The 27,703-nt window shown below is 38.2% G+C and overlaps 1 protein-coding gene across 1 annotated transcript in view; it reads left to right on the forward strand.

Annotated features, from left to right (window-relative positions):
• LOC123498080 (1-phosphatidylinositol 4,5-bisphosphate phosphodiesterase gamma-1-like) overlaps nucleotides 1-17,452 on the forward strand; it is a 167,755-nt gene extending 150,303 nt beyond the window's left edge. The window contains 3 exon segments of the mRNA XM_045245179.1: nucleotides 13,020-13,159; nucleotides 13,605-13,709; nucleotides 14,135-17,452. Of these exon segments, the coding sequence (XP_045101114.1) occupies nucleotides 13,020-13,159; nucleotides 13,605-13,709; nucleotides 14,135-14,212 (323 nt within the window). The 3' untranslated portion in view covers nucleotides 14,213-17,452.
• Nucleotides 17,453-27,703: the final 10,251 nt, after the last annotated feature.

The raw sequence follows: 27,703 nt of genomic DNA on the forward strand, positions 1-27,703 counted from the left end.
ATGAGGAAAGACTGAGGAAGCTGGGGCTGACCATATTAGAAGAGAGAAGAACAAGGAGAAAGACTTAGGAGTAACCGTGCAAAACACTTTGTCACCGGAGAAACACATTAACAAGATTTTTGGGAAAACATATAACATGCTTCAAAATATTGGCCTTGCGTTCCACTACCTAGATGAAGGAATGATGAGGAAGATATTATGTACCTTAATAAGACCCCAGTTAGAATATGCAGCTATGTCTGGTCAGATATGAAGAAAAATGTGAAGAAGGTAGAAAGGGTACAGAGGCTGGCAACAAGGATGGTACCAGGACTCAGGAGTTAGACTATGAGGAAAGACTGAGGAAGCTGGGGCTGACCACATTAGAAGAGAGAAGAACAAGAGGAGACATGATAACTATGTATAAATTGGTGAACAAGATTGACATACTGGATAGAGAGTTGATAAAGGTGACCACAAGTAATCATCTCCGAGGACATGGAAAAAAGCTAATAAAAGACATCTGTCTAAATGATGTGAGAAAATACAGTTTCCCGCATCGTAGCATTGATAAGTGGAATAAACTGAGCAGTGATGTCATTGACGTGGTGTGTGTCAATCAGATGAAAGAGAGATATGACAAGAATGGACAAGGAGACAGGTCACAGAGAGCTTAGCTTGGGCCCTGTAATACACAAATAGGTAAATAGGTAAATACACATATTCTTGAAATAGATAAGATTTCATCCATGACTAGCAGTAGAGAACCAAGCCTTATTAACCACACTGCACATTGATTATTTGTACATCTTACCTCACTCTCTCCTTATCAGGGCCTAACAATATACATAAGTTAACTTTTTCCACTATAATAGACCTTGCATTGGATCTGATTAGCCACCAGACTTCCTTATTGGACCAGTAAGATCACATCATCCATTCACAACTCTCTATTTATCTTTAACATAGGTGATTACTAGTGCTGATGACTCTACTCTGCATGTCTCAATGTCATTATTTAGATATGAAATTCAACAGGAGTTACGTAGGACAAACCTTATGTTGTTGTGCTAGTGTGTGTGTATTTACCTAATTTTGTTTACCTAGTTGTAGTTTTACAGGGCCTGGGCTTATGCTCATGTGGCTCCATCTCCATATCTACACTTATCCAATCTTACATTAAAAGTATGCATACCCGTTGCAGACACTACTTCATTCAAACTGTTCCACGTCTCAATACATCTTTGTGAAAAATTATACTTTTTAATATCTCTTACACATCTTCCCTTCCTCAGCTTCTTACTTTGCGATCTTGTGCTTCGACTGGCATATTCTTCTCTCAGGATCAGATACTCATTGTCCATTTGGCCCATTCCGTTTATCAATTTATAAACTTGTATGATATCCCCTCTCTCCTTTCTCTGCTCCAATGTTGGAAGATCCATAGCCTTTAGTCTCTCCTCGTATGTCATCCCTTCAAGTTCTGGGACCATTCTTGTAGCCATTTTTTGTAGTCTCCACAGCTTCCTTATATGTTTCTTTTTGTGAGGGGTCCACACTACTCCTGCATATTCCAATCTGGGTCTTATTATAGTACTTATTAATTTCTTCATCATTTCTTTGTCCATGTAGTGAAATGCTATTCCAATATTCCTTAGCAAATTGTATGTCTCTCTGAAAATTCTAAAAGTATGGCTTGCCGGTTGATTATTTTTTTCCATCGTCACTCCCAAATCCTTTTCCTATTTTACTTTCTCCATTTCTACTCTATCTCCCATCTTATAGATTCCCACTGGTCGTCTTTCACTCTTTCCCATTTCCATGACATGGCTTTTGTCCACATTGAATTCCATCTCTCACTTTTTACTCCATTCCCAGATCTTATTTAGGTCTTCTTGCAGTATTTCACAATCCTCTTTTTGCTTTATAACTCTGCACAGTGTGTGTGTGTGTGTGTGTGTGTTTACCTAGTTGTAGTTTTACAGGGCCTGGGCTTTATGCTCGTGTGGCCCCGTCTCCATATCTACACTTATCCAATCTTACTTTAAAAGTATGCACACTCTTTGCAGACACTACTTCATTTAAACTGTTCCACGTCTCAATACATCTTTGCAGGAAACTATGTTTTTTAACATCTCTCAGACATCTTCCTTTTCTCAGCTTTTTACAATGCGATCTTGTGCTTCGAATGTCATAATCTTCTCTCAGATCAGTTTCTCATTATCCACTTGGTCCATTCCGTTGATCAATTTATAAACTTGTATCTGATCTCCTCTCTCCCTTCTTTGTTCCAGAGTTGGTAGATCCATAGCCTTTAGTCTCTCTTCATGTGTGTGTGTGTGTGTGTGTGTGTGTGTGTGTGTGTGTGTGTGTGTGTGTGTGTGTGTGTGTATTTGCCTAGTTGTATTCACCTAGTTGTAATTTTACAGGGCCTGGGTATCATACTCGTCTAGCCCTGTCTCCATATCTACACACATCCAACTTTCCTTTAAAACTATGCACACTCCTCACTGACACCACCTCCTCACTCAAACTATTCCACACCTCCACACATCTCTGTGGGAAACTATATTTCTTCACATCCTTCAAGCATATTCCCTTGGCTATCATTTTACTATGCGATCTCGTAGTTCGATTTAAATTTTCTTCTCTCAACATCATTTGCTCATTATCCACTTCATCCAAGCCGTTCAACAGTTTATAAACCTGTATTAAATCCCCTCTTTCTCTTCTTTGTTCCAAGGTAAGTAAATTCATTTCTTTTAATCTCTCCTCATAGGTCATTTCTGCCAATTTGGAACCATTTTGTTGCCATTCTCTGCAATCTCTCCAACTTCCTTATATGCTTCTTTTTATAAGGGGACCAAACCACCCCAGCATATTCCAATCTTGGTCTAATTACCGTACTAATTAATTTCTTCATCATATCTTTATCCATATAATGAAAGGCTAATCCAATATTTCTAATCAATTATATGTTTCTCCAAACATCTTGTCAATATGAGCCTCAAACTGTCCATAGTCTTGTATTATCACTCCCAAATCCTTTTCCTTTCCCACCTTTTTCAACACTACTCCTTCACCCATCTTGTATGACCCTCTTGGCCGTCTTCTTCCACTCTTCCCCATCTCCATTACATGACTTTTGTTCAGATTAAATTCCATCTCCCACCTCTTGCTCCACTCCCAAATCCTATCCAGATCTAACTGTAAAATTTCACAATCTTCTTCACTCTTCACTTACCTACACAACTTCGCATCATCCGCAAACAAATTAATATAACTGTTTACTCCCTCTGGCATATCATTAATATAGACAAGGAAAAGTATTGGTGCCAGCACTGAACCTTGTGGGACTCCACTCTCCACCACCAACCAGTCCGACTTTGCATCCCTTATTAGTTTCATCTCTCTCCATCTCAAGTAGTTTTCCATCCACTTTAACACTTTTCCCTTCAGTCCTCCATAAATCTCTAATTTCCATAGCAGTCTCATGTGCGGTACCTTGTCAAAAGCTTTTTTTAAATCCAAATATACACAGTCCATCCATCCCTCTCTCTCTTGTATTTTGCCAACCACTTTTGAATAAAAGCTCAGTAGATTTGTTACACATGACCTCCCTTTCCTAAAGCCAAATTGATGATCCGATGTGTGTGTAGTTTACCTATTTGTGTATTACAGGGCCCAACCTAAGCTCTCTGTGTCCTGTCTCCTTGTCCACTCCTGTCATATCTCTCTTTCATCTGATTGACACACACCGCGTTAACGACATCACTGCTCAGTTTATTCCACTTATCAATACTACGATGCGGGAAGCTGTACTTTCTCACGTCATTTAGACAGATGTCCTTTATTAGTTTTTTTCCATGTCCTCGGAGGTAATTACTTGCGGTCACCTTTATTAATTCTCTGTCCAGTATGTCAATCTTGTTCACCAATTTATACATAGTTATCATGTCTTCTCTTGTTCTTCTCTCTTCTAGTGTGGTCAGCCCCAGCTTCCTCAGTCTTTCCTCATAGTCTAACTCCCTGAGTCCTGTTACCATCCTTGTTGCCAGCCTCTGTACCCTTTCCACCTTCTTCACATTTTTCTTCATATGTGACCAGACAAGCTGTATATTCTAACTGGGGTCTTATTAAGGTGCATAATATCTTCTTCATCATTCCTTCATCTAGGTAGTGGAATGCAAGGCCAATATTTTGGAGCATGTTATATGTTTTCCAAAATATCTTGTTAATGTGTTTCTCCGGTGACAGAGTGTTTTGCACGATTACTCCTAAGTCTTTCTCCTCATTGGTCTCTTCAATCTTCTCACCACCCAGCCTGTAATCCCTGTTTGGTCTGTATCTACTTCTTCCCATTTTCATAACATGGCTCTTGTTTATATTGAATTCCATCTGCCACTCTTTACTCCACTTATATATTTTGTCAAGATCTTCCTGTAGCTTGTTACAATCTTCCACATTCTTTACTCTACGCATTATTTTGGTATCGTCCGCAAACATATTCATGTAACTGTCAATTCCTACTGGCATATCATTAACATAAATCAAAAACATGATGGGACCAAGCACTGACCCTTGTGGAACTCCACTGGTTACCTTCTTCCACTGGACTTCCTTCCTTCACCACTGTTCGCATTTCTCTTCCCACTAAGTAATTTTTCATCCATTTTGCTAGTTTATCACTTACTCCTCCAATTTTCTTTAGTATCCACATCAGTCTATTGTGTGGCACTTTATCAAAGGCCTTTCTCAAGTCCAGGTAAATAGCATCCACCCATCCCTCTCTATGTTGTAGTATGTCAGTCACTCTTGAATAAAAACATAATAAATTGGATACGCACGATCTTCCTTTTCTGAAACCAAACTGTCTTTCACTCAGAATGTTTTCACTTTCTAGATACTCACTCCACTTTGCTTTAATTACTTCTTCACATACCTTGCACAATATACTAGTCAACGATACTGGTGTGTAATTTAACGGTTCCATTTTGCTACCATTCTTATATATAGGCACAATGTCAGCTCTTTTCCACTCTTTTGGGACTATTCCTGTTCATATGGAGGTTTCCACAATATCAAATACAGGGTTCAACAATTGATCCTAACATTCTTTTAGCAACCTTCCAGATATGCCATCAGGCCCCATTGATTTATTAATATCCAAATTGCTTATAATTTTCCTTACATCTTCTTTAGTAACCATGATGTCCTGCATTTGCTTTATTTCTGTAGGCCTTTCTCCTATAAAATACTCCTCCTTTGTAAACACTTTGCAAAAGTTGTCGTTCAAAATTTCAGCTATATCTCTAGCATCCTCATATACTTCTTCCTCATTTTTTACCTTTTCTATTGCCTCCCTTTTATTTAGTTTTCCATTTATGAATTTGTAAAACATTTTAGGGTCACTATCACAGTTTTCCATCACTCTTTGTTCATATTCCTTTTGTGCTGTTCTCCTTACTTCAACATATCTATTCCTTGCTGTTTTGTAAACTTCTCTTGATAATACATCACTGTTTTTCTTAAGGTTCTTCCATGCCTTTTCTTTGTTCTTTTTTGCTTCTTCACAATTTCTATTAAACCACTTTTTATTATTCAAAGTCCTCTTTCTTTGATATGGCACAAACCTCTTCACAGCAGAGTTATATAAATCCATAAATTTATCGTATTTCAATTGCATATCTCCTTCCTGGTATACCACGGTCCTGTCAATTTCATTAAAGAACTCCCTCATATGGTTATAATTTGCTCTAGTATAATTTAATTTTTCCTCCCTGTGGTCCACAATCCTATCTGTGTTTATTTCCGTATCCAGCTTAAAGTTTAGGATATCATGGTCACTTTTCCCCAAGGGACATTCATGCTCAATTTCTCTTTTAGGGAGATGCCCCTGGTAAATACCAAATCCAACCTTGCTGCAACATCTTGTCCCCTGCACCTTGTTGGTGATCTCACCCACTGTGTCATCAAGTTATTTGTTGCTACATTTAACAATTCCTCTGCCCACTCTCCACCGTTTACCACTTCGTAGTCTTCCCACACTATTTCCTTACAATTAAAGTCCCCGACTATCATCACTCTGTCCTGTGTGTGTGTGTGTGTGTGTGTGTGTGTATTTACCTAGTTGTATTTACCTAGTTGTAGTTTTACAGGGCCTGGGCTTTATGCTCGTGTGGTCCTGTCTCCATATCTACACTTATCCAATTTTTCTTTAAAACTATGTACACTCTTTGCTGACACCACTTCCTCACTCAAACTGTTCCAAGTCTCAACACATCTTTGCGGGAAACTAAATTTTTCAACATCTCTCAGACATCGTCCCTTCCTTAGTTTCTTACTATGTGATCTTGTGCTTCTAAAGTCATATTCTTCTCTCAGGATCAGTTTCTCATTATCCACTTCATCCATTCCGTTAATCAATTTATAAAGTTGTATCAGATCCTCTCTCTCTTCTCTGCTCCAAGGTTGGTAGATCCATTGCCTTTAGTCTCTCCTCATATGTCATCCCTTTAAATTCTGGAACCATTCTTGTAGCCATTTTTTGTAGTCTTTCTAATTTTCTTATGTGTTTCTTTTATGGGAGTCCACACAACTCCTGCATATTCCAATCTAGGTCTTATTTTAGTACTTATCAATTTCTTCATCATTTCCTTGTCCATATAGTGAAATGCTACTCCAATATTCCTTAGCAAATTATACGTCTCTCTGAAAATTCTATCAATATGGCTTACCGGTTGATTATTTTCTTCCATTGTCACTCCCAAGTCCTTTTCCTTTTTACTTTTTCTAGTTCTACTCCATCTCCCATCTTATAGATTCCCACTGGTCGTCTTTCACTTTTTCCCATTTCCATGACATGGCTTTTGTCCACATTGAATTCCATCTCCATTTTTGCTCCATTTCCAGATCTTGTTTAAGTCTTCCTGTAGTATTTCACAATCCTCTTTTGTTTAATGACTCTGCACAGTTTCGCATCGTCCGCAAACAGATTTATGTAGCTGTTCACTCCTCTGGCATGTCATTTATATATACGAGAAAAATATTGGTGCCAATACTGACCCTGTGGCACTCCGCTGTCTACTGTTCTCCACTTGGACTTCATATCTTTAACTATCGTCCTTATTTCTCTCCCCCTTAAGTAATTCTTCATCCATCTCAATGTGCTTCCTTTTAAGCCACCATTCTCCTCTAACTTCCATAGTAATCTTTCATGTGGCACTTTATCAAACGCCTTTTTTAGATCTAGATAAATACAGTCAACCCATCCCTCTCTCTCTTGTATCAACTATTCTAGAGTAGAAACTCAATAAATTTGTCACACATGACCGACCTTTTCTAAAAGCAAATTGGCTATTTGATAATATTTTGTTGTCTTCAAGAAACTCAATCCATTGCTTCTTTATTACTTTTTCACACATCTTGCATATTACACTAGTTTGTGATACCGGTCTGTAATTTAAAGGTTCTTCCTTCCTTCCGCTCTTATATATGGGAACCACCTCAGCTCTTTTCCACTCCACTGGCACTGTTCCATTTTCTGTTGAGCATTTTATGATGTATATTGGACTTGCTAGTTTCTTTCAGTATTCTGCCTGAGACTTCATCCGGTCCCATTGCCTTTTCCTCATCTAGTTCCGTCATCAACTTTTTTATTTCAAGCTTGGTTACTTTAATCTCTTTCATATAGACAGTCTCTCTATTACCCTGTGGTCTTTCAAATTTGGATTCCTTAGTAAAGACCTCATGAAATTTACTATTTAACAGTTCTGCCATACTTTTTGGGTCTTCCACCATTCCGTTTTCTCCTTTTAACCTTTCTATTGTTTTTTTTTTTGTCTTATTTTTCCATTTATGAATCTGTAGAACAATTTTGGTTGTTCCTTACATTTTTCGACAATGTCCTTTTCATAGTTTCTTCTTCCTTTCTCACCTTAGCATATTCATTTCTTGCTGTTTTGAAGTTTTCCTTATTTTCTGGATTTCTTTTTCTTCTCCACCTTTTCCATGCTCCATCTCGTTTCTCCTTTGCCCTAGCACATCTTGCATTAAACCAATCTTTCTTTCCTTCTTTAGGTCTATATTTTGGGACATATTCCCTGACCCCAGTTTTGTATATTTCCAAAAATAAGTTATATTTCTCTTGAACCGTTAATGAGTTTTCCATCTCCTCCCAGTTTACGTTTTTTTTAAAATAGTTCTTGAGATTCTCAACATCAGCCTTTCTGTAATTTAATCGGTCTCCTTTGTATGATTCATCTCTATCTTCCTTTCCTTCTTCTATATCCATTTCTAATATTACATGGTCACTCTTTCCCAATGGGCACTTGTATCTTATATCATCGTTAATTGGTATATCCCTTGTAAAAACTAGGTCTAATCTTGCCGGCTCATCGTTTCCTCTGAATCTTGTGTTTTCCTTTACTCTTTGGACCATCAAATTATCTATCATTAGGTTCAGGAATCTATCTCCCAGGCATCTTCCCCATACCACTTTCATAATTTTCCCAGTCTACCTCCTTACAGTTGAAATCTCCTACCAATATCACTTTTCTCCTTTCCTTAATGATTCTTGTAAGACTCCTTATTGTGTCATCTATCATGTCTCTATATTCTTGGTTAGTCCATGAGTTTGTTTTGGTGGCACATATGTTCCAATGATTGTTAACTCCTTTTGTTAATATGCATCTTAACATACAGTATTTCTGATTTTCCTTCCCAAACTCCACTTGATTTACCACTATCTCCTTCCTTAACATCATCATGACTCCTCCTCCTCCTTTACCCACTCTGTCTCTCCTCCATATATTATACCTTTTATCTATGTCTATTTTATTGCCTCATTTAACTTTGTTTCCACCAGGCATACAATATCTGGTTCTTCTTTCTTTATGTAATCTCTTAATTCTAATTTACTAGATAAAATCCCATCTATGTTTGTATACATCATTTTAATCTCTTGTTCTTATCATTTTTAGTTAAACTTGCTCCATTTTTTCTCTTCTTTCACTTTTATATACCATTTCCTTATCCTGTCTCCTATAATTCTCCAAAAATGCCTTCTTCTCCTCCTCTGACCTTTCATTATTTTTTCTCTTGCTTCTGCCACCAGTTCATTGTGTCTCTTCCTTTCCTCCTCGTTTCTATTTTTCTTTATATATATATCTTTGCAACCTTCTGTTTCTCTGAGTTTTGTTTTTCTATATAGTACTTCTTCTGCTGCTGCTTGTGATTTTAGTAATATCTTAATTGGTCTCACTGTTCCTTCTTGATATGGTCCCATTCTATGGATTTCTTCTACTTCCTCTTCTAAGTTCTGTCTATCCTCGTCATTCAGATGTTTTAGTAGGTCTTTTACTGATTTCATTTCGTCTTTTTCCCTTCTTGGTCTATATTTAACATTTTTTCTTTCAGTCCAAAAATAATTACACTCTTCTTTTTTTCCAATTTCTCTTACTAAATTTTCTTTTTCTTGAGGACTCCTATCATTTTGCTTGTCATATTTTCATCTCTTTCTTTTAACTGTTCTTGAAATACTTCTTGAAATGATTCCTTGTCTTTCTTATCTTGGATTCTCCATGCTTGTACTTCTTTTTTAATCGTCTTGTACTCTTTCTTCTTCTTTGTTAACTAGATCTTTTAGCTTTTCTTTTTCTTTCTCGGCTTTACCGAGTCTTTCGTCCATCAATTTCTTATAGTTCGCTATTTGGACTTTTAATTCTTAATTTTCGGTTCTTAGCCTAGTTTCGTTTTCTTCCACTCTTTTTATCCTTTCCTTCAATTTCTGGAGCTCTTTATCCTGTTCTTCATTCTCTTTCATTCCCATACTCTCCTTTATCAATTAATCTAATTTACGTTCGATAGTCAAGACTCTATCAAATAGTGAAGTTTGCGCCGTATCAAAGCCTTCAAATTCTCTTTCTCCCTCACCAAAATTGTCATCATCAGCTTTCATTCTTTCCCTTGTCACATACCTGCATTTAGATGGAATCTCTTTCTCACTCATTACTATTTAACACTATTCATGAAAAAAAAATGAGTCCACACTTTTTGCCCCGGCCACTGCAAACCCAAACAAAGGTAGTGAAGATCAGCTGATTCTCGGGAGCGACGGTATTGCGTGCTTCCTCTACCGCGTCTCGTGTGTGTGTGTGTGTGTGTGTGTGTGTGTGTGTGTGTGTGTGTGTGTGTGTGTGTGTGTGTGTATTTACCTATTTGTGTATTACAGGGCCCGAGCTAAGCTCTCTGTGTCCTGTCTCCTTGTCCATTCCTGTCATATCTCTCATCTGATTGACACACACCGCGTCAACGACATGACTGCTCAGTTTATTCCATTTATCAATGCTACGATGCGGGAAACTGTATTTTCTCACGTCATTTAGACAGATGTCTTTTATTAGCTTTTTTCCATGTCCTTGGAGATGATTACTTGTGGTCACCTTTATCAACTCTCTGTCCAGTATGTCAATCTTGTTTACCAATTTATACATAGCTATCATGTCTCCTCTTGTTCTTCTCTCTTCTAATGTGGTCAGCCCCAGCTTCCTCAGTCTTTCCTCATAGTCTAACTCCCTGAGTCCTGGTACCATCCTTGTTGCCAGCCTCTGTATCCTTTCTACCTTCTTCACATTTTTCTTCATATGCGGTGACCAGACACAAGTTGCATATTTTAACTGGGGTCTTATTAAGGTACATAATATCTTCTTCATCATTCCTTCATCTAGGTAGTGGAACGCAAGGCCAATATTTTGAAGCATGTTATATGTTTTCCAAAAAATATTGTTAATGTGTTTCTCCGGTGACAAAGTGTTTTGCACGGTTACTCCTAAGTCTTTCTCCTCATTCGTCTCTTTAATTTTCTCATCACCCAGCCTGTAATCTCAGTTTGGTCTGTATCTACTTCTTCCTATTTTCATAACATGGGTCTTGTCTATATTAAATTCCATCTGCCACTCCTTACTCCACTCATATATTTTATCAAGATCTTCCTGTAACTTGTTACAATCTTCCACATTCCTTACTCTCCTCATAATTTTAGTATCGTCCGCAAACATGTTCATGTAATTGTCAATTCATACTGGCATATCATTAACATAAATCAAAAACATGATGGGACTAAGCACTGACCCTTGTGGAACTCCACTGGTTACCTTCTTCCACTCGGGCTTCCTTCCTCTCACCACTGTTCTCATTTCTCTTCCCACTAAGTAATTTTCCATCCATTTTGCTAGTTTATTATTTACTCCTCCAATCTTCTTTAGTTTCCACATCAGTCTATTGTGTGGTACTTTATCAAAGGCCTTTTTCAAGTCCAGGTAGATAGCATCCACCCATTCCTCTCTATGTTGTAGTATGTCAGTCACTCTTGTGTGTGTATTGTGGATTCCTTGTGTATTTAAGTGTCTTTGCATTGTGGGGATGAATTGGTTGTGGGCTGTCCTATCGTAGCTATGAAGCAGGTTTGAGCTATGGTGTCAACAGGAGTGATGTCAACTACAGATGTGAGAACGTTCTTGGTGGAGCGGAGAGCAGTCACATTATGCCAGAGATCCACTCAAGCACCTGCTCTTCACTCTACTGAAGCAGCCTGTCTCCCTGTTGCCAATGGCTTTTTGCAGACGTGCTGCCTGTTCACCTAGAGTCTCAGTTAAAGAAGAAAAGCTCACTAGATTTCTTTAATTTACTGCCACAGTTGTTTGGTGCATCAAAGGTTTAGTTCCATCATCAGTTCACTGATATAGCCTTTTATAAAATTATCCCACTTACATTAACACTCAGATATCACTTCTCTTGTACTTGACATGATTGAACTCTCCTTTTAAAAAAATCTCAACTGGAAATCTTTCACCTCGTATCTTGTCAGTTATCAATTCTTTTCCTCTCAGCTACTAACTTTACACGGGTTTATGAACTCCTGTATGGAATACAGTTCACATGTATTGGGAGATGGCAAAAATCAATTGGTACAGCTCTTCATAATAGGATGGTGTCAAATTATTTACCTCAACTGCTCTCCTTTTACTGCTTTTCATCAATCTTTTACTCAATGTTACAGTGTTGCAACTTGCTTGATATTTATGCACATACTTAGTGGTTTTCAGAACCTGCCAATTGCATGTTTTTCTGGTCCCCTTCCTACAGCATCGCTGCACAAGATATTCTAATTCTCACCATATTCTGTCACATTATTAATGCAAGAATTAACTACTATCATTATTCTTCATCGCTTCCACTTGTATATTCTGGAATTCTCTGTGTTTGTTTTTTAATCCTTCCTTATTTGTTTCAAGTAAGAAATATTAACATGCCTCCATAAGTAAAGTCGTTTTTTTTTTTTCTCTCTCTCTCTCTCTCTCTCTCTCTCTCTCTCTCTCTCTCTCTCTCTCTCTCTCTCTCTCTCTCTCTCTCTCTGACCTGTCAGCAATGATTTCAGCAGGATTTTTTTTTTTTTTTTTTTTTTTTTTTTTTTTTTCCTCCTTCCTGGAGTCAGTCTTCCTGACACATGAAAATAAAACCTTTTTTCCCAAATAACCATCTTGCACAAAGATTTCTTCATATTCTCCATCTGTCTCATTCGTGAATTAGTGAGGCATGCAACAAGATGTGCCTATCTGTTCCCTCTTTTGTGAGCATCTCACAAAATTTTTTGTACTCAAATATGGTCTTTACTTGTGGTGCACTTAAAAGAAGAAAATTTGTCCTAGGTCCTAAATGGCTTGGGGAAGGAATCTTTAAAGATTTTCAAACTAGCTGCTGTAAAACTCAGACTTGACTCATACTAGTGGTAGGTAGTAGTAGGAAGCCACTGAAATTCACAGTTTGTTTCACAACTCAGCCTTTTCTTATATGAAATGTGTTACTGAGGAAATCAGACTTTGATTTGATTAATAGATGATTACAAGGTGAATTCTACATTTAAAAATTGCTTTACAGACTGCTCAACCACATAAAGTGTAGATAACTGTTTACATTGTTTCAAGTATGTAAAAGTTGTTCACCTATACATTTATCCTTACTCTACCCATGTTTATACTCAGGTGACAATGGCCTCAACCCAACGTGGTGTCACCCAATGCGCTTCAATGTGTCAAATCCTGAATGCGCTCTGATTCGTTTTGTGGTCAACGATGAAGACATCTTTGGAGAGCCCAACCAGATAGGACAGGCCACCTATCCAGTGAGATCCTCACCTCCTCTTCCTGTTATCTGATATTAGCTGTATATTAATTTGTGATTGTAAAGGAATTGTGTAATTGAAAATATGTTTAATGTTTACCAAACAAAAATATTTTCCAAATTTTTATTAATAGATACAATTTTCAAAGAACTCAACCAGTATAAACAATAGTTCCTAACCTTTTCAGTTTGTTTTTCAGTTTCACTTGGCACATTTTCTCTGTATTAATTAGCAACATAACATTGTTTTATTGATCACCTGCAAATTATTGTCACATAGATTAGGACCCAGTGAGAAATAGCACCATCTAAAATGACCACATTTTGTCTGCATGACATGCTTTCCATTCTACCATTGAGAACCTCACATGTTCAGTATCATAAATTAACCATTAAGATGAATGTTTTATAGTATTGACGACTAACAGACATTTTGGCCCTGACAGGTGTTGTGTCTGCGGGAAGGCTTCCGTAGTGTGCCTCTCAAAAATCATTATTCTGAAGAAATTGAATTGGCATCATTACTCATCCACCTAAAAATTAACAAAATTGTAAGTATTTCTGGAAACTTGTCATTTGATTTATAGAAAATTTTATTGTTCTTAAGTTTGATGTGGAATAATTTTTGTATGCTTGATATATTTATTTAGCTTTTAAGATGCATAATACTCTTGGCTGTGGCTTCTCTGGATCTTCAACATGAAATGTATCACAGAAAGAAACACTAATATTGGATAACCTCCAATATGAACTTCTGAAGATGATAGAGGAAGCCGAGAAAAATAACGATAAGGAGCGTGTCATGCATCTGCAAAGCGAATATGAAAGGAGAAAATGAGGCATGAGGCAGCAGCAGTACTCTTGACCCCTACTTCATCACCAGTTAGGTCAGTAGACCAAAGGAGGAGGTTGATTAGTGTCTTCCAAGAACATTTACTAATATATGTATATCTGATAATGTATATCTTTTCTCCAGAGTTGTGGGTTAGCATCTTCCAGTCCAAGGCTTTCTGTTAGCCCCCACTCACCTCAATCTGGTGACCAGTCCACCTGATCCATCCAGTCCCATGTACTGCAATAACTCTCTGCAGAAGTTGAGTGCCTGATCACTTACCAGTAAGAGAGTGACCGCCACGGATCTGAGGGTATAAGTCATAGTGTATATACAGACTTGGTACAGTGGATTCACAAAAATAGCCCATTAATAATGTTTTGCCCGTGACAGTTTGACCAGATCCATGATGTGGCACAGGAGGAGCGAGCAAAGCCACTGCTGGTCATTGGTTCATAACTGTAGTTACTTTTAAAAACAGGCAATCAAGTAACACACTGCATTGTGGCCATTTAGATGTTTGGTTTGAGAATACAATACAGAACAGAATTTTGTGATATAGTGCAAGCAGAAATCATAAGCATGTGTCTGAGTGACAATAGGTTAGCATAGAAAAAACTTAATAGATGAAATAAGTACAATTAGATCCAGTATATCTTGAATGTGTGGAAAAAAGGTGCTCTTTAAAGAAGACTTGTAGCAAGCCTAAAGTCTTGAATGTAAGAGACTTTCAGTAGACAGCAATGTACTAAGACAAATAACACGGGCTGACAGAGACTCATTTGTGTTGATGAAATTCATCTGTTCTCTGAACACTTTTGGTCCTGTCATTTTGGCAGAAAATCTTATCTTAACCCAGAATCCATGACTTTGAAAATACATATCACCCTTATTTTTTGCATTATTCTCAACCAAACTAAGATGGTGTGTTTCAGTATGTAATATTAGGTTTTGATTAAGATGACAATGATTTTGTATCGTCATGAATCATGAGAGAATTGTGATATTTAATAATTCATTTAGGATAAGCCAGTCAGTATCTTTGGTAAGAATGTATCTCAGTTGACTTGTATATAAATAATTCCTTTATATATTAAAGGGAAAAGTTAAGGAATTTTGAATATTGGTGATGATTTCTATATTTTTGTTTATAAATCTGCCATTCAATTTTTCTGTCTACCTTACCAGCTATACATACATCTGGGTCAAGAATGGATCAGGGTCCAACAAACAGACAGGCAGTGCAAGGCAAAATTTATTTTTATTTAGGAAAACTGATCATAAAACTCCCAGCAACAATTTATACTAATATTTATTGCCTCCAAGAACACTATTTTTTCATAGTTACTAATTTTCATTGTTATATTTACAATTTAAAAAACAAAAACAAATCAAGCAGTAATAGTAAGTAATAGCTGATCTGTCTTTTCTCAAAGTTCAGTAGCTTGCATATGGTTTGAAGTTTATAATTATAAAATACATACCATATGAATATACACACACACACACACACACACACACACACACACACACACACACACACACTTTGACAGGCAGGCATAGTGTGAGAACAGACAAGCTGAGATCATACTCCTATCAGTGAGTTCAGTCTCTGGCTCAGCAAACACCTGTAGTATGGGAAGTGTACACTAAATTATTATATCTGTATGAATTAAAGATCTATCAGTTATGTCAGTCTAAGTGCCCAGATGCAGATTGAAACTCAGTGTCAGAGATGCAAATGTTAACATGGATGTTTTAAATGATCTTGGGTCTTGGCTGCCCAGTGATGATTGCCACCAACATTGTAGTATGCCCAGGCTTCAAGAAGATGCATCTGCTTCTGGTGCACCCACCAGAAGCAGATGCATCTTCCTGAAGCCTGGGCACACACATTGAGCTATTACACTTGAATCCACTGTGTCTGTATATAATCTGTGGTGTTAGTAATTCTTTAATATCACTGTGGGTTGAGGCTTATAACTTCAGTTCCATTCTATGTAAGTCAACTTCTAAGTCATCCTGTATGTTGTATATCTTAAATAAGGTATTAATTAATAGCCTAATTGTTATTATTGTATAAATGAATGTAAATAACTTAATAGGAGAAATATTTGATAATTCATGCTAAAGATGAAGTCTTAAGTAAACAAATCCTGTTTGACTGAGATGGGGCATGCACTATGCTATTTATTTTATATTTTAAGTAAAAAGATGTCAGGCTCACTATACTTAAGTCAAAGCTGTTGTGTTGAGAGAAGCTTCCAGTCAAATACTGAAAATTACCTAGCTTTTGGCTCCCCTTCCATATTACAGGGTATTGTGAACTCATTTTTATACTGCTTAAATTTTATGAAGGTAAACATATTTGTTACCAAGCAGCCAAGACTAGAAATTGTCCAGCTAATATGCCTTATTGTATGAACCAAAAGTATTTTTATAATAGTGAGAAAATGTGTGACAATTTTGACAAAATTTCATCATTAACAATAATGATTGAAAACTTATTTGGCATGTATAAGTAAATTAATTGAATGATGATAAGGACTTTGTCATTTCTTTGCCATTTCATTTACTTTTGGTAATTTTCAGTTCAGGTAAACATGCAAGTAGAAACGAGGGTTGTGGAGTCAGGTGACTTCAGACAAAAAGTGATTTTTCAAGCATAACCATTTGGCATATTTTCATGGTATGAATCTGATTGACTTCACATGCTATTACTTTCTGAAATAAATAATGTTTTAATTGCTTTTGTTTATGAGAACACCAATAATGATCACATCAAAATATTAGTATATGAATAAGATTAAGATACCATAGTTACTCACAATGTCAGTCACAAAGCTTCAAGAATTTGTAGTTTGAATTTGGCTTGATCAAGTTTTGCATTGTGACTCCCTCACATGACAAACTGCAGCTAACATCACCACTGTTGTGTGATTGGTGTAGACATGACACCACTGTGGATATTTTATCCTCATCTGCTGTCAGCATTCTGCTTCACAAGTCAGTAGTGAACTAAGCACAGCATATATGCCCTAATAATCACCTTGCTGTAATGTCACATCCAGAAAGTGGCTCATGCTCTAATTTGCACCCTCACCACACTCACAGATTACTGGAGACAAGAAAGTAAAGCAATTGTAGTCATCATAAAAAGTTGTCAGTCGTTGCATGTTATTGTGTGTTGATCACCTGCAAATTTATTTCACTGAAGCTGAACATGACCATCCAAAGATCCAACTCAACAACCCTTGTAAAAACTTTTGTGTAAATGATATTCTAATATATATTTTTTCTACTAATGTATAGTGTCATATATACATATCTTTTCCCCAGTTATGTCCCTTGATATGTAAATTCAAAACATAATTGTACACATTTCCTTTTCATTTGCTGAGTGATTGCTTGGAACCTCCAAATATTCTTTGTTAGATTCTTAGTATAAAATATAAAAACAGATTTCTGTTAGTCGCTATTCTGTAGCCTACCTATCAATTACATTTAGAGACAAGACTATGCCTATATATTGTTTTGTTATACAGTAATACTCCGCTTAACGAACAGGATAGGGGGTGTCAAATCTGTTCGTAGAGCGAAAATTCGTTAAGTGGACGTAATTTTCCCATAGGAATATATATATATATATATATATATATATATATATATATATATATATATATATATATATATGTTTGGCAGCATATTGGGCCACCGGTTTACCACTAATTTTATGATGTCATATGAGTCATTGGAAGTTAGAGGAGCTACGTACAAATTCTCTCACATTCTCGCATTTATGTTCACAAAACAACATTTCCATTAGCTTTTTACAAACCTTGACCCCAAGAAAGGATTGTTTTGTAATGCATAAAGTGAAATCTTACATGGAATACCAAAAAATAAAGCAGACATGAGATGAGCCACAGACGAAGCGGGAGACTCGCGGCGACTCGGCTGCTGCTTCTTCTTGTGATCCTTTTAGCCTGCGTGTTGTCTTTCCCAATGATATTTGTTTCCACTCCTCTATTGCCTGCTATAATGGATATCATATTTTAATATTCATATACGCTCATGCCATGAGGATAACCTCGACTCCATGGCACTGAGTGACAGTGAATTATTAATGAAATACCACAGTATTTCATTAGTAATTCACTATCACTCAGTGTCACGGAGTCAAGGTTATCCTCGTGGCATGAGCGTATATGAATACTAAGATATGATATCCATTATAGCAGGCAAGAGAGGAGTGAAAACATAAACATCATGATGAAAGTAACATGCAAGCAAAAGGGTCATAAGAAGAAGAAGAAGCGGCCAAGTGGCTACGAGTCTCCCACTTCGTCTGTGGCTGATCTCATCTCTGCTTTATTTTGGTATTCCATGTAAGATTTCACTTTATGCATTACAAAACAATCCTTTCTTAGGGATAAGGTTTGTTAAAAGCTAATAGAAATGTTTTGTGAACATAAATGCATATATAAGACAGTAACACCACCTCAAGAGGTGGTGTTCCCAGCAACCTCAGAGCAACCTGAAAGCAACCTTGTCACCATCCCTCCAGGCGTTCATGGATGCCATTTCGCTGCAAGAGGTTGCTCTGACGTTAAAGAATCTTGGATCCAGCTCCAGGAGCGCTAGAGACAGAGGCGTGGAGCCAGCCAATCACAGCGAAACTACTGCGTTCGGTCCCTCACCCGGCAAATTCAAACCCAGAAAATTCGCTAAAACGGATGTGGTTGTACGTTATGCGGATATTTGGTCTAACTTTATATAGGACGTTAAACCGGAAATTCATTAAACGAACGTTCGGAGTATTACTGTATTTGTTTCTGATATCAAAGAGGCTCATTTGTAACTGGTGAGAGAGGTAAGGGTAGTGAGCTACAAGAGTCCCTGTGTGTGTGTGTGTGTGTGTGTGTGTGTGTGTGTGTGTGTGTGTGTGTGTGTGTGTGTGTAATTCACTGTTTGATCTGCTGCAGTCTCTGACGAGACAGCCAGACGTTATCCTACGGAACAAGCTCAGAGCTCATTATTTCCGATCTTCGGATAGGTCTGAGATCAGGCACACACCACACACCGGGACAACAAGGTCAGAACTCCTCGATTTACATCCCGTACCTACTCACTGCTAGGTGAACAGGGGCTACACATGAAAGGAGACACACCCAAATATCTCCACCCAGCCGGGGAATCGAACCCCGGTCCTCTGGCTTGTGAAGCCAGTGCTCTAACCACTGAGCTACCAGGCCGTGTGTGTGTGTCAAGAGGGTGTTTTACTCTGTTACTTGTTTTGTGCCCTTTGTCTAATGTCAGGGGAAGGTGCTGGCCCCAATATCCAAGCCAGTGTTTGCCCTGGATTATCCATCTGGCCAGGCTCTACACAGGCTGTCAAGTTTTAGATTTGATAAATACTTGCATTGTTGATGTAAGGTGTGTGAGATTCTTTCAGAGGACATAGTCATGTGCAATATATTTCTGGAATAGTTTTGAATGATATATTCACCATAAAGTCACATGTACATCCTTATTTATGTAAGAAAGGCTAACTTAAGTTTTTATTGTTTTTATTGGTCTTAATAAATTATTTGATGAAGTTTCTACAATATCAAGTTTCTAATTAAAGTAAGTTGCCTATTTTTGTAAGAAAGTAGTTTGTGTTGCAAATTAGAAACTAAACTTGTAAACTATAGACAACTGACACTGAATACACTATAGTGGCTATACCATTCAAACCCTTCCCTGGCTGTGCCCAATCTTCCCCAGGAGCTGTGTCTGTCCAGCTCATTAGATGTCTACACCAAGGTTCACAAGCAGAAGCCATACGAAGATGAAAGAATTGAATTCATGAGGTTGCTGGTTATGTAAGGGACTTGTGTTTGTTTACTTCCACCACTCAATAATATCATGACATTCTAATCACATGCATTTAATTTATCTGATCAATTTCCACTGGTTTCAATACTCTTCCATTTAACACAACACACAAGCACACACACACTTTGCTTCAGCAGACTGACAATGATTTTGCACTTTGGGGAAATGTAATGATCCATTGGTGTGTTTGGCATTTGCTGTGACAGTGGTTGATGAATGCTGGATTGTTTAATTTGCACCTGCAGAGTTCTCAAATGTATTTTTTTTTTTTTTTTTTTTTTTTTTTTTCAAATTATATGAAGAAAATATATTTTCTTCTAATTTTTTAAATTCAATACAACTTTTGTCATGTGAGGCACACTGTGTAGATATAAATAATTGCAACTTTTGTAATATAAGTAGTCCCCAAATCTCTGTCTACAGTAGATATATACATTTATACACACACACACACACACACACACACACACACACACACACACACACACACACACACACACTAAAGCAACCAAGCTTGAAATAAAAGAGTTAATGAAGGAACTGGATGAAGAAAAGGCAATGGGACCAGATGAAGTCTCAGGCAGAATACTGAAAGAATGTAGGGAAGAACTAGCAAGTCCTGTACACATCATCATAAAATGCTCAATAGAAAATGAAACAGTACCAGTAGAATGGAAAAGAGCCGAGGTGGTTCCCATATATAAGAGCGGAAGGAAGGAAGAACCCCTAAATTACAGACCGGTATCATTAACTAGTGTAATATGTAAGATGTGTGAAAGAGTAGTAAAGAAACAATGGATTGAGTTCCTTGAAGACAAATTATTATCAAATAGCCAATTTGGCTTTAGAAAAGGTCAGTCGTGTGTAACAAACTTACTGAGTTTCTACCCTAGAATAGTTGACAGGGTACAAGAGAGAGAGGGATGGGTTGATTGTATTTACTTTGATTTAAAAAAGGCATTTGATAAAGTGCCACATGAAAGGTTGCTATGGAAATTAGAGGAGAAGGGTGGTTTAAAAGGAAACACATTGAGATGGATGGAAAATTATTAGAGGGGGAGAGAAATAAGGACAGTAGTCAAAAGATATGAAGTCCAAGTGGAGAGCAGTAGAAAGCAGAGTGCTGCAGGGGTCAGTATTGGCTCCAATACTTTTTCTCATTTATATAAACAACATGCCAGAAGGAGTGAACAGCTACATAAATCTGTTTGTGGATGATGCAAACCAGTGCAGAGTTATAAAGCAAAAAGAGGATTGTGAAATACTGCAAGAAGACCTAAATAAGATCTGGGAATGGAGTAAAAAGTGGGAGATGGAATTCAATGTGAACAAAAGTCATGTCATGGAAATGGGAAAGAGTGAAAGACAACCTGTGGGAATCTATAAGATAGGAGATGGAGTAGAACTGGCGAAAGTTAGAAAGAAAAAGGATTTGGGAGTGATGATGGAAAAAAATAACCAACCGGCAAGCCATATTGATAGAATTTTCAGATACATATAATTTGCTAAGGAATATTGGAATGGCATTTCATTACATGGACAAAGAAATGATGAAGAAACTGATAAGTACTATAATAAGACCCAGATTGGAATATGCAGGAGTACTGTGGACCCCTCACAAAAAGAAACACATAAGAAAGCTGGAGAGACTACAAAAAATGGCTACAAGAATGGTCCCAGAACTTGAAAGGATGACATACGAGGAGAGACTAAAGGCTATGGATCTTCCAACATTGGAACAGAGAAGGGAGAGGGGATCTCATACAAGTTTATAAATTGATCAACAGAATGGACCAAGTGGACAATGAGTATGATGAAACTTACTGATATAGCCCAGTGTCCGCATTAGCTCCGGACCCTGAGAGAAGAATATGCCAGTTGAAGCACTAGATCGCATAGTAAGAAACTGAGGAAGGGAAGATGTGTAAGAGATATTAAAAAAGTATAGTTTCCTGCAAAGATGTGTTGAGACATGGAACAGTTTGAATGAAGTAGTGTCTGCAACGAGTGTACACAGTTTTAAAGAAAAATTGGATAAGTGTAGATATGGAGACGGGGCCACACGAGCGTAAAACCCAGGCCCTGTAAAACTACAACTAGGTAAATACACAGAAAACTTGAAGATATGGGGGGAATAAAAGGAAAACTGCTGGAATGGATGAAGGATTTCCTAACTGGAAGAACTATGAGAGTGACAATTAGAGATAAGGAGTCCACCTGGAAGTAAGTTATAAGTGGGATTCTGCAAGGTTCTGTGTTGGCCCCAAACATGTTTGCAATATACATAAATGACATGGATGAAGGAGAAGAAAGCTATATGAGTTTCTTTTCAGATGACGCAAAACTTTTGAAGAAATTTAGGTCGTAGGATGATGGTAGAACTCTACAGCAGGACTTAGATAGACTATGGGAATGGAGTAAAAGATGGGAGATGGGATATTAAGAAATGTAGCATAATGGAATTTGGAAAGAGCAAAAATAGGATAACAAGACAATATAAACTTGGAGAAGAGAAGATAAAAAGGTGGAAAGCAAAAAGGACCTGGGAGTTCTCATAACAAAGGAAATGTCCCCCAATAAACATATAAATATAATTGTTGGTGAGACCTACAACTTATTGAGAAATATTAGAATTGCACTCTCATATACTGATGAAGATATGATGAAAAAGTTATTGGTATCCTTGATCAGACCAGGACTGGAGTATGCAGCAGTACTGTGGTCACCTAACAAAAAAAGAATGTCAGGAAAATTGAAAGGATACAAAGAGTGGCCACCAAACTGGCTCTTACGTATGAAAAGAGACTGGAGAGACTGGCATTACCACACTGGAGCAGAGAAAAGAAAGAGGTGACCTGTTGACCATCTACAGAATAATGAATGATATGGAGCTTCCTGATAGGATCGACTTAGTGAAGAGGGACTCCGGAAGGGACACAAGAGGTCATGGATTAAAACTCAGAAAAGATAACTTCAGAATAGACTTCAAGAAAAACAGCTTTCCCATATATGGAACAGACTGGACAAAGAGGTGGTGTGTGCAAAGTCTATACACAACTTTAAGAGAAAATTAGACGCCGTGAGATATAGAGGCGGGACAACACGAGCATAGGCTCCCCTCCCGTAAAAATACAACTAGGTAAATACACACATGTACCACTGGCGCCATGCAGCTTTTTTCAGCTTTCAAGTTACAACTTGTCTGGCGACTGGCGTCAACGTGGCAACCGTGAGATTACCAATAGCAACAACAATCTTAGGATTATTTTTTTCATCTCTGTATCCTTTTGAAATAATGGTGCTCTTGATGAGAGAGAGAGAGAGAGAGATGAGTTACCATATTTTTCTAAGTAAAGGTGGGGTCACACGTCTCAGGATGCGACTGAAATTGCAAATCATTAGTTTCCGACTGAAAATCGATGCCTAGCAACAAGAAAAAAAAAAACATATTATATTATTATTATAGTCTTCTTCAGTCAATTTGCAACTCTATTTACGTTATTGTGGAGTCATGGAGAAAAGTATGAAAATATGGTGTCTAGATGTGGAGGAGATTTTGGTGTTGAAGGAAAAGAGCACATCTGGGAACCTAGGAAAAAGAAGAAAAAAAAAAAAGCAACACAAATCGAGATTCGATGAGACCGCTGCCACATCTCCAATGACTGTTTCCCTCTATGCAGGGTGTTGTTGGAGGTGAGGATTGATTGTAATCGTCATTGCTACCAGAGGGAGACATCTTGTTAAAAGTAGTTAAGTTTGTTTAGATTCACTAAATTCCCGCCAACCAGCTGGTATACTTCCCAGTTGCTATGTGTGAACGTGTTCCGACCAGAAGAGCTCGGTCGATACTTCTAGCGACTTGCAATTTCAGTTGTATATTGACACAAGTGAACCTAGTAGTTGTATGTTACAGGGTTCGAGCGGAACTCATAGTGACCTTTCTCCGTATCTACATTTATCTAACTTCTTAAATTTGTGCACACTTTCTGCTGTAATTCACTTATCCATTCCAGATGTCTCTTGTCCTATGTGGAAAACTGAACTTCTTGATATTCCTATGACACTGACTTTTCATGATTTTCTTGAAATATCCTCTTGTTTGTCTGTCTCCCTGCTCCATCACTGTTACCAACATCGCGTATCCGGATTATAGCAGCCAAGGCCTTGGCGGATACGCGGAATTTCCTTTCCCAACCCCTTATAAATTGAGAAAAAACATGTACATAACCCAAATGGGTAAGAAAACAATGAATGAAAGCACATTAAATGATTGTGTATACAATAATGACTTCCTGGAGAATGATAGAATGATAACACATCAGATACCTGCTTCTCTAGAAAATGTGAGGGGAAGGTGCCATCAGCAGCTTCATGGTAATCTGCTGTTTCACTGATGAACTGGACAGTACCTGAGTCATTATTAATGTGTTGAAGTGAGATAATGATAGTGAAGTATTTATTGTTTATCTGGTACAGCTTTCTACCTCTGTCTCAACACAATTTTTTGTAATAGTGTTATTGTGAGAGCTGTCATGTAAAGTTGTGATGATGAAGGCAGTAAGAAAAAAAAAAGTGTTTGAAAAGATCATAACATGATATAGAGAGATGGTGGAGAAGCCTGGCAGTGAGGCATAGGGTGAGGCGAGCGTCTTCTAAAGGCCCCCCACACACGAAGCGATTTTAGAAGCGCGACTTGAGAAGTGCGACTCCAAAGTCAATGCAAGTCTATGGCCCCCCACACACGAAGCGATTTTAGAAGCGCGACTCCAAAGTCAATGCAATTCTATTGGAGCCTTCAGACGTGGTCGCGACTCGCTGGGTTGGAAGCGCGACTCGAGATATCCCTTGGTGAAGCGCGATTCCCGAGCGACTCGAGTAACATGTTACTATGAAGCCCCACATACGAGGCGACAGCTTCCCGCGATTTCATCACTACTTGCATCTCATTGGCTGGTCGGGGTGAGATTAGAACCAATGAGCGATCAGGCAGAGTTTTCCTCCACGTGGAGTCCGAGCGTGGGGCAGCTAGGAGGGGGAGTGCGGGGTAACTGGTAACATCCGGCTTGGAGGAGTGCATCACAACCACGCATAGCAAGATGAGTGATCAGGGATCTGCTGACCGCTTTGATACCCAATTATTAATAGATGAAATAGAAAAAAACGTCCAACCATTTGGGATATGCCATGTGCTGATTACAAGGATAGGGTAGTCAAAAAGAGATGCTGGGAGGAATTAGTGGATATATTCTGCAGTATGGCCCCCCACACACGAAGCGATTTTAGAAGCGCGATTCTGGGTTGACCCCACACACACAGCGACTGATGTAGCGACAGCATAACCCCTCCCCCGTCATACCCCCATCCCCGCTACTGTATCCACGTGGACTGCCCTCTCATTGGCCATAACACCCACCAATGACGCGGGAAGCTATTTCTATTTCATCTATTAATAATTCGGTATCAAAGCGGTCAGCAAATCCCTGGTCACTCATCTTGTTATGCGTGGTTGTGATGCACTCTTCCAAGCCGGATGTTACCAGTTACCCCGCACTCCCCCTCCCAGCTGCCTCGCGCTCGGACTCCACGTGGAGGAAAACTCTGCTTGATAGCTCATTGGGTCTAATCTCACCCCGACCAGCCAATGAGATGCAAGTAGTGATGAAATCGCGGGAAGCTGTCGCCTCGTATGTGGGGCTTCATAGTAACATGTTACTCGAGTCGCTCGGGAATCGTGCTTCACCAAGGGATATCTCGAGTCGCGCTTCCAACCCAGCGAGTCGCGACCACGTCTGAAGGCTCCAATAGACTTGCATTGACTTTGGAATCGCGCTTCTCAAGTCGCGCTTAAAATCGCTTCGTGTTTGGGGGCCCTATGGCGGGGGAGGGGGTATGCTGTCGCTACACCAGTTGCTGTGTGTGTGGGATCAACCTAGAATCGCGCTTCTCAAGTCGCGCTTCTAAAATCGCTTCGTGTGTGGGAGGCCTTAAGGGGAGATAACACGAATGACGGAGGGGAGAGGGGAGGCCAGAATTGAAAGTCCAGCTGTCTCACAACAAATATATACATTTGTTTGTTTGTTTCTAGTTGTCTTCTCTTCTTGATGTTTCTCATTCTAAATCTCAACTTATACCTGTCAGGCAAAAATTAGACAGCTAAATGACACACCTCCCTACTTAAGGGGAGGCACAACAACTGGATGAAAAATATTCATAAAAAAAAAAGTTTTCAATATTTTTGTTTGAAACTTTTGCAATGTGCAATGGCACCATTTTCTGATATTATGGTAGTAGGTAGAACATTTTAGAATAACATATTAACCTACCCAAGACAGTTTTTTGCTAAATTCGTTTTAGTTCGTGAGAAACCGCTTTCGCAATTTCATGAAATAATGACGTCACTATTTTTTTTTAGCTATATAACGTATCCAGAACAAGACTTTTTCGAATTTCTTAAAACCCTGTCTTGGAAATGTAGACATACCCATTATGTACAAGTATGGTGAGTTTCATTTAGATCCATCAAGTTTTTGTGCACAGCTACTCATTGAAGTTAAAATTTGACGTTTTGAGATAAATGAGTTTAAAGTTTTGAGTATGACATATTATGTGGTAATCATCGAGGGATTCGATTTCTTTTAATGCATATGTACAACAAATATGTACTACACATGTTTAATATGTACTGCAAAAAATCGCCAATGAAATGTACTTACAGTAGCGAAGTCATTATCCATAACTCGGGGACGTAACAGGCCCCCTCCCCCCAGCCAGCGAGATGTTTATTCCTCCCGCGACTGATGTCGGTCTCTTCTTGCGCTTTTAGCGGCAGTATTGCCTCACTGCTGGGGTGTACACAGTGGCATATCACTGTACAGGGTTTTTTTTTTTACCAGCAATGAGCGCCTTCCCTGTACTCAATGCCACTGCTCACCAAACACGTAGGTAGGTTACTCTGTAGGGGCTATACCGGCGCCGTAGGTTTTGCCCTCTGCTGCTACCTTCTCTTCTTCTTCTTGTATCTTCTGTTGCCACCCGGTGTTCGTTATTTACTGACTACGGCTTCATTCTTGAAGCTTTTTTCTATCTAGATATGCGAAATACTAAAAAATGATTTTTTGACCTAATTTTATCATCTCAGCTGTTGTGCCTCCCCTTAACTCCTGGCCAAGTACTGTGTAGGGCGTGAGTCAGGCTATGACACAATCAGTCAATCACACAAGACATTTAAAAATGGCTTCCTGACGGAAAGGTTATCTAATTGTAGAAAAAAAAAATAAATAAGATACTCATAAACGACAGAACAGCTCATCTTGGCCATTTGATACCAAGGATTCTCCTTGTTTGATTAGAAGTTCTGCCTTGAGCGTCTCACAGACAAATGTAAACAAATGTTTTCGCTGCTACGCTGGAACATATATATATATATATATATATATATATATATATATATATATATATATATATATATATATATATATATATATATATATATATATATATATATACACACACACACAATGATAAAGGCAAGAGACTAAAAATGATGTATACGAACATAGACGGGATTTTATCAAGTAAATTAGAATTAAGAGATTACATAAAGAAAGAAAATCCAGATATTGTATGCCTGGCTGAAGCAAAACTAAATGAGGCAATAAAAATAGACTTGGATAATATTGTTACGGCCCGCCCGTAACATACATTACTACCATCACCTCCTCCGCTTGTTACCTCGTTCGCCACCTCTCCGCCTCCCCTTCCACGTCACCGTCTCGTGAACCTTCCACGCCACCGTTTCATGAACCCTCCACGTCACCGTTTCATGAAGCCCCG

This window comes from Portunus trituberculatus, chromosome 47 (assembly GCF_017591435.1).
Source record: "Portunus trituberculatus isolate SZX2019 chromosome 47, ASM1759143v1, whole genome shotgun sequence".
Taxonomy (NCBI): Eukaryota; Metazoa; Arthropoda; class Malacostraca; order Decapoda; family Portunidae; genus Portunus; species Portunus trituberculatus.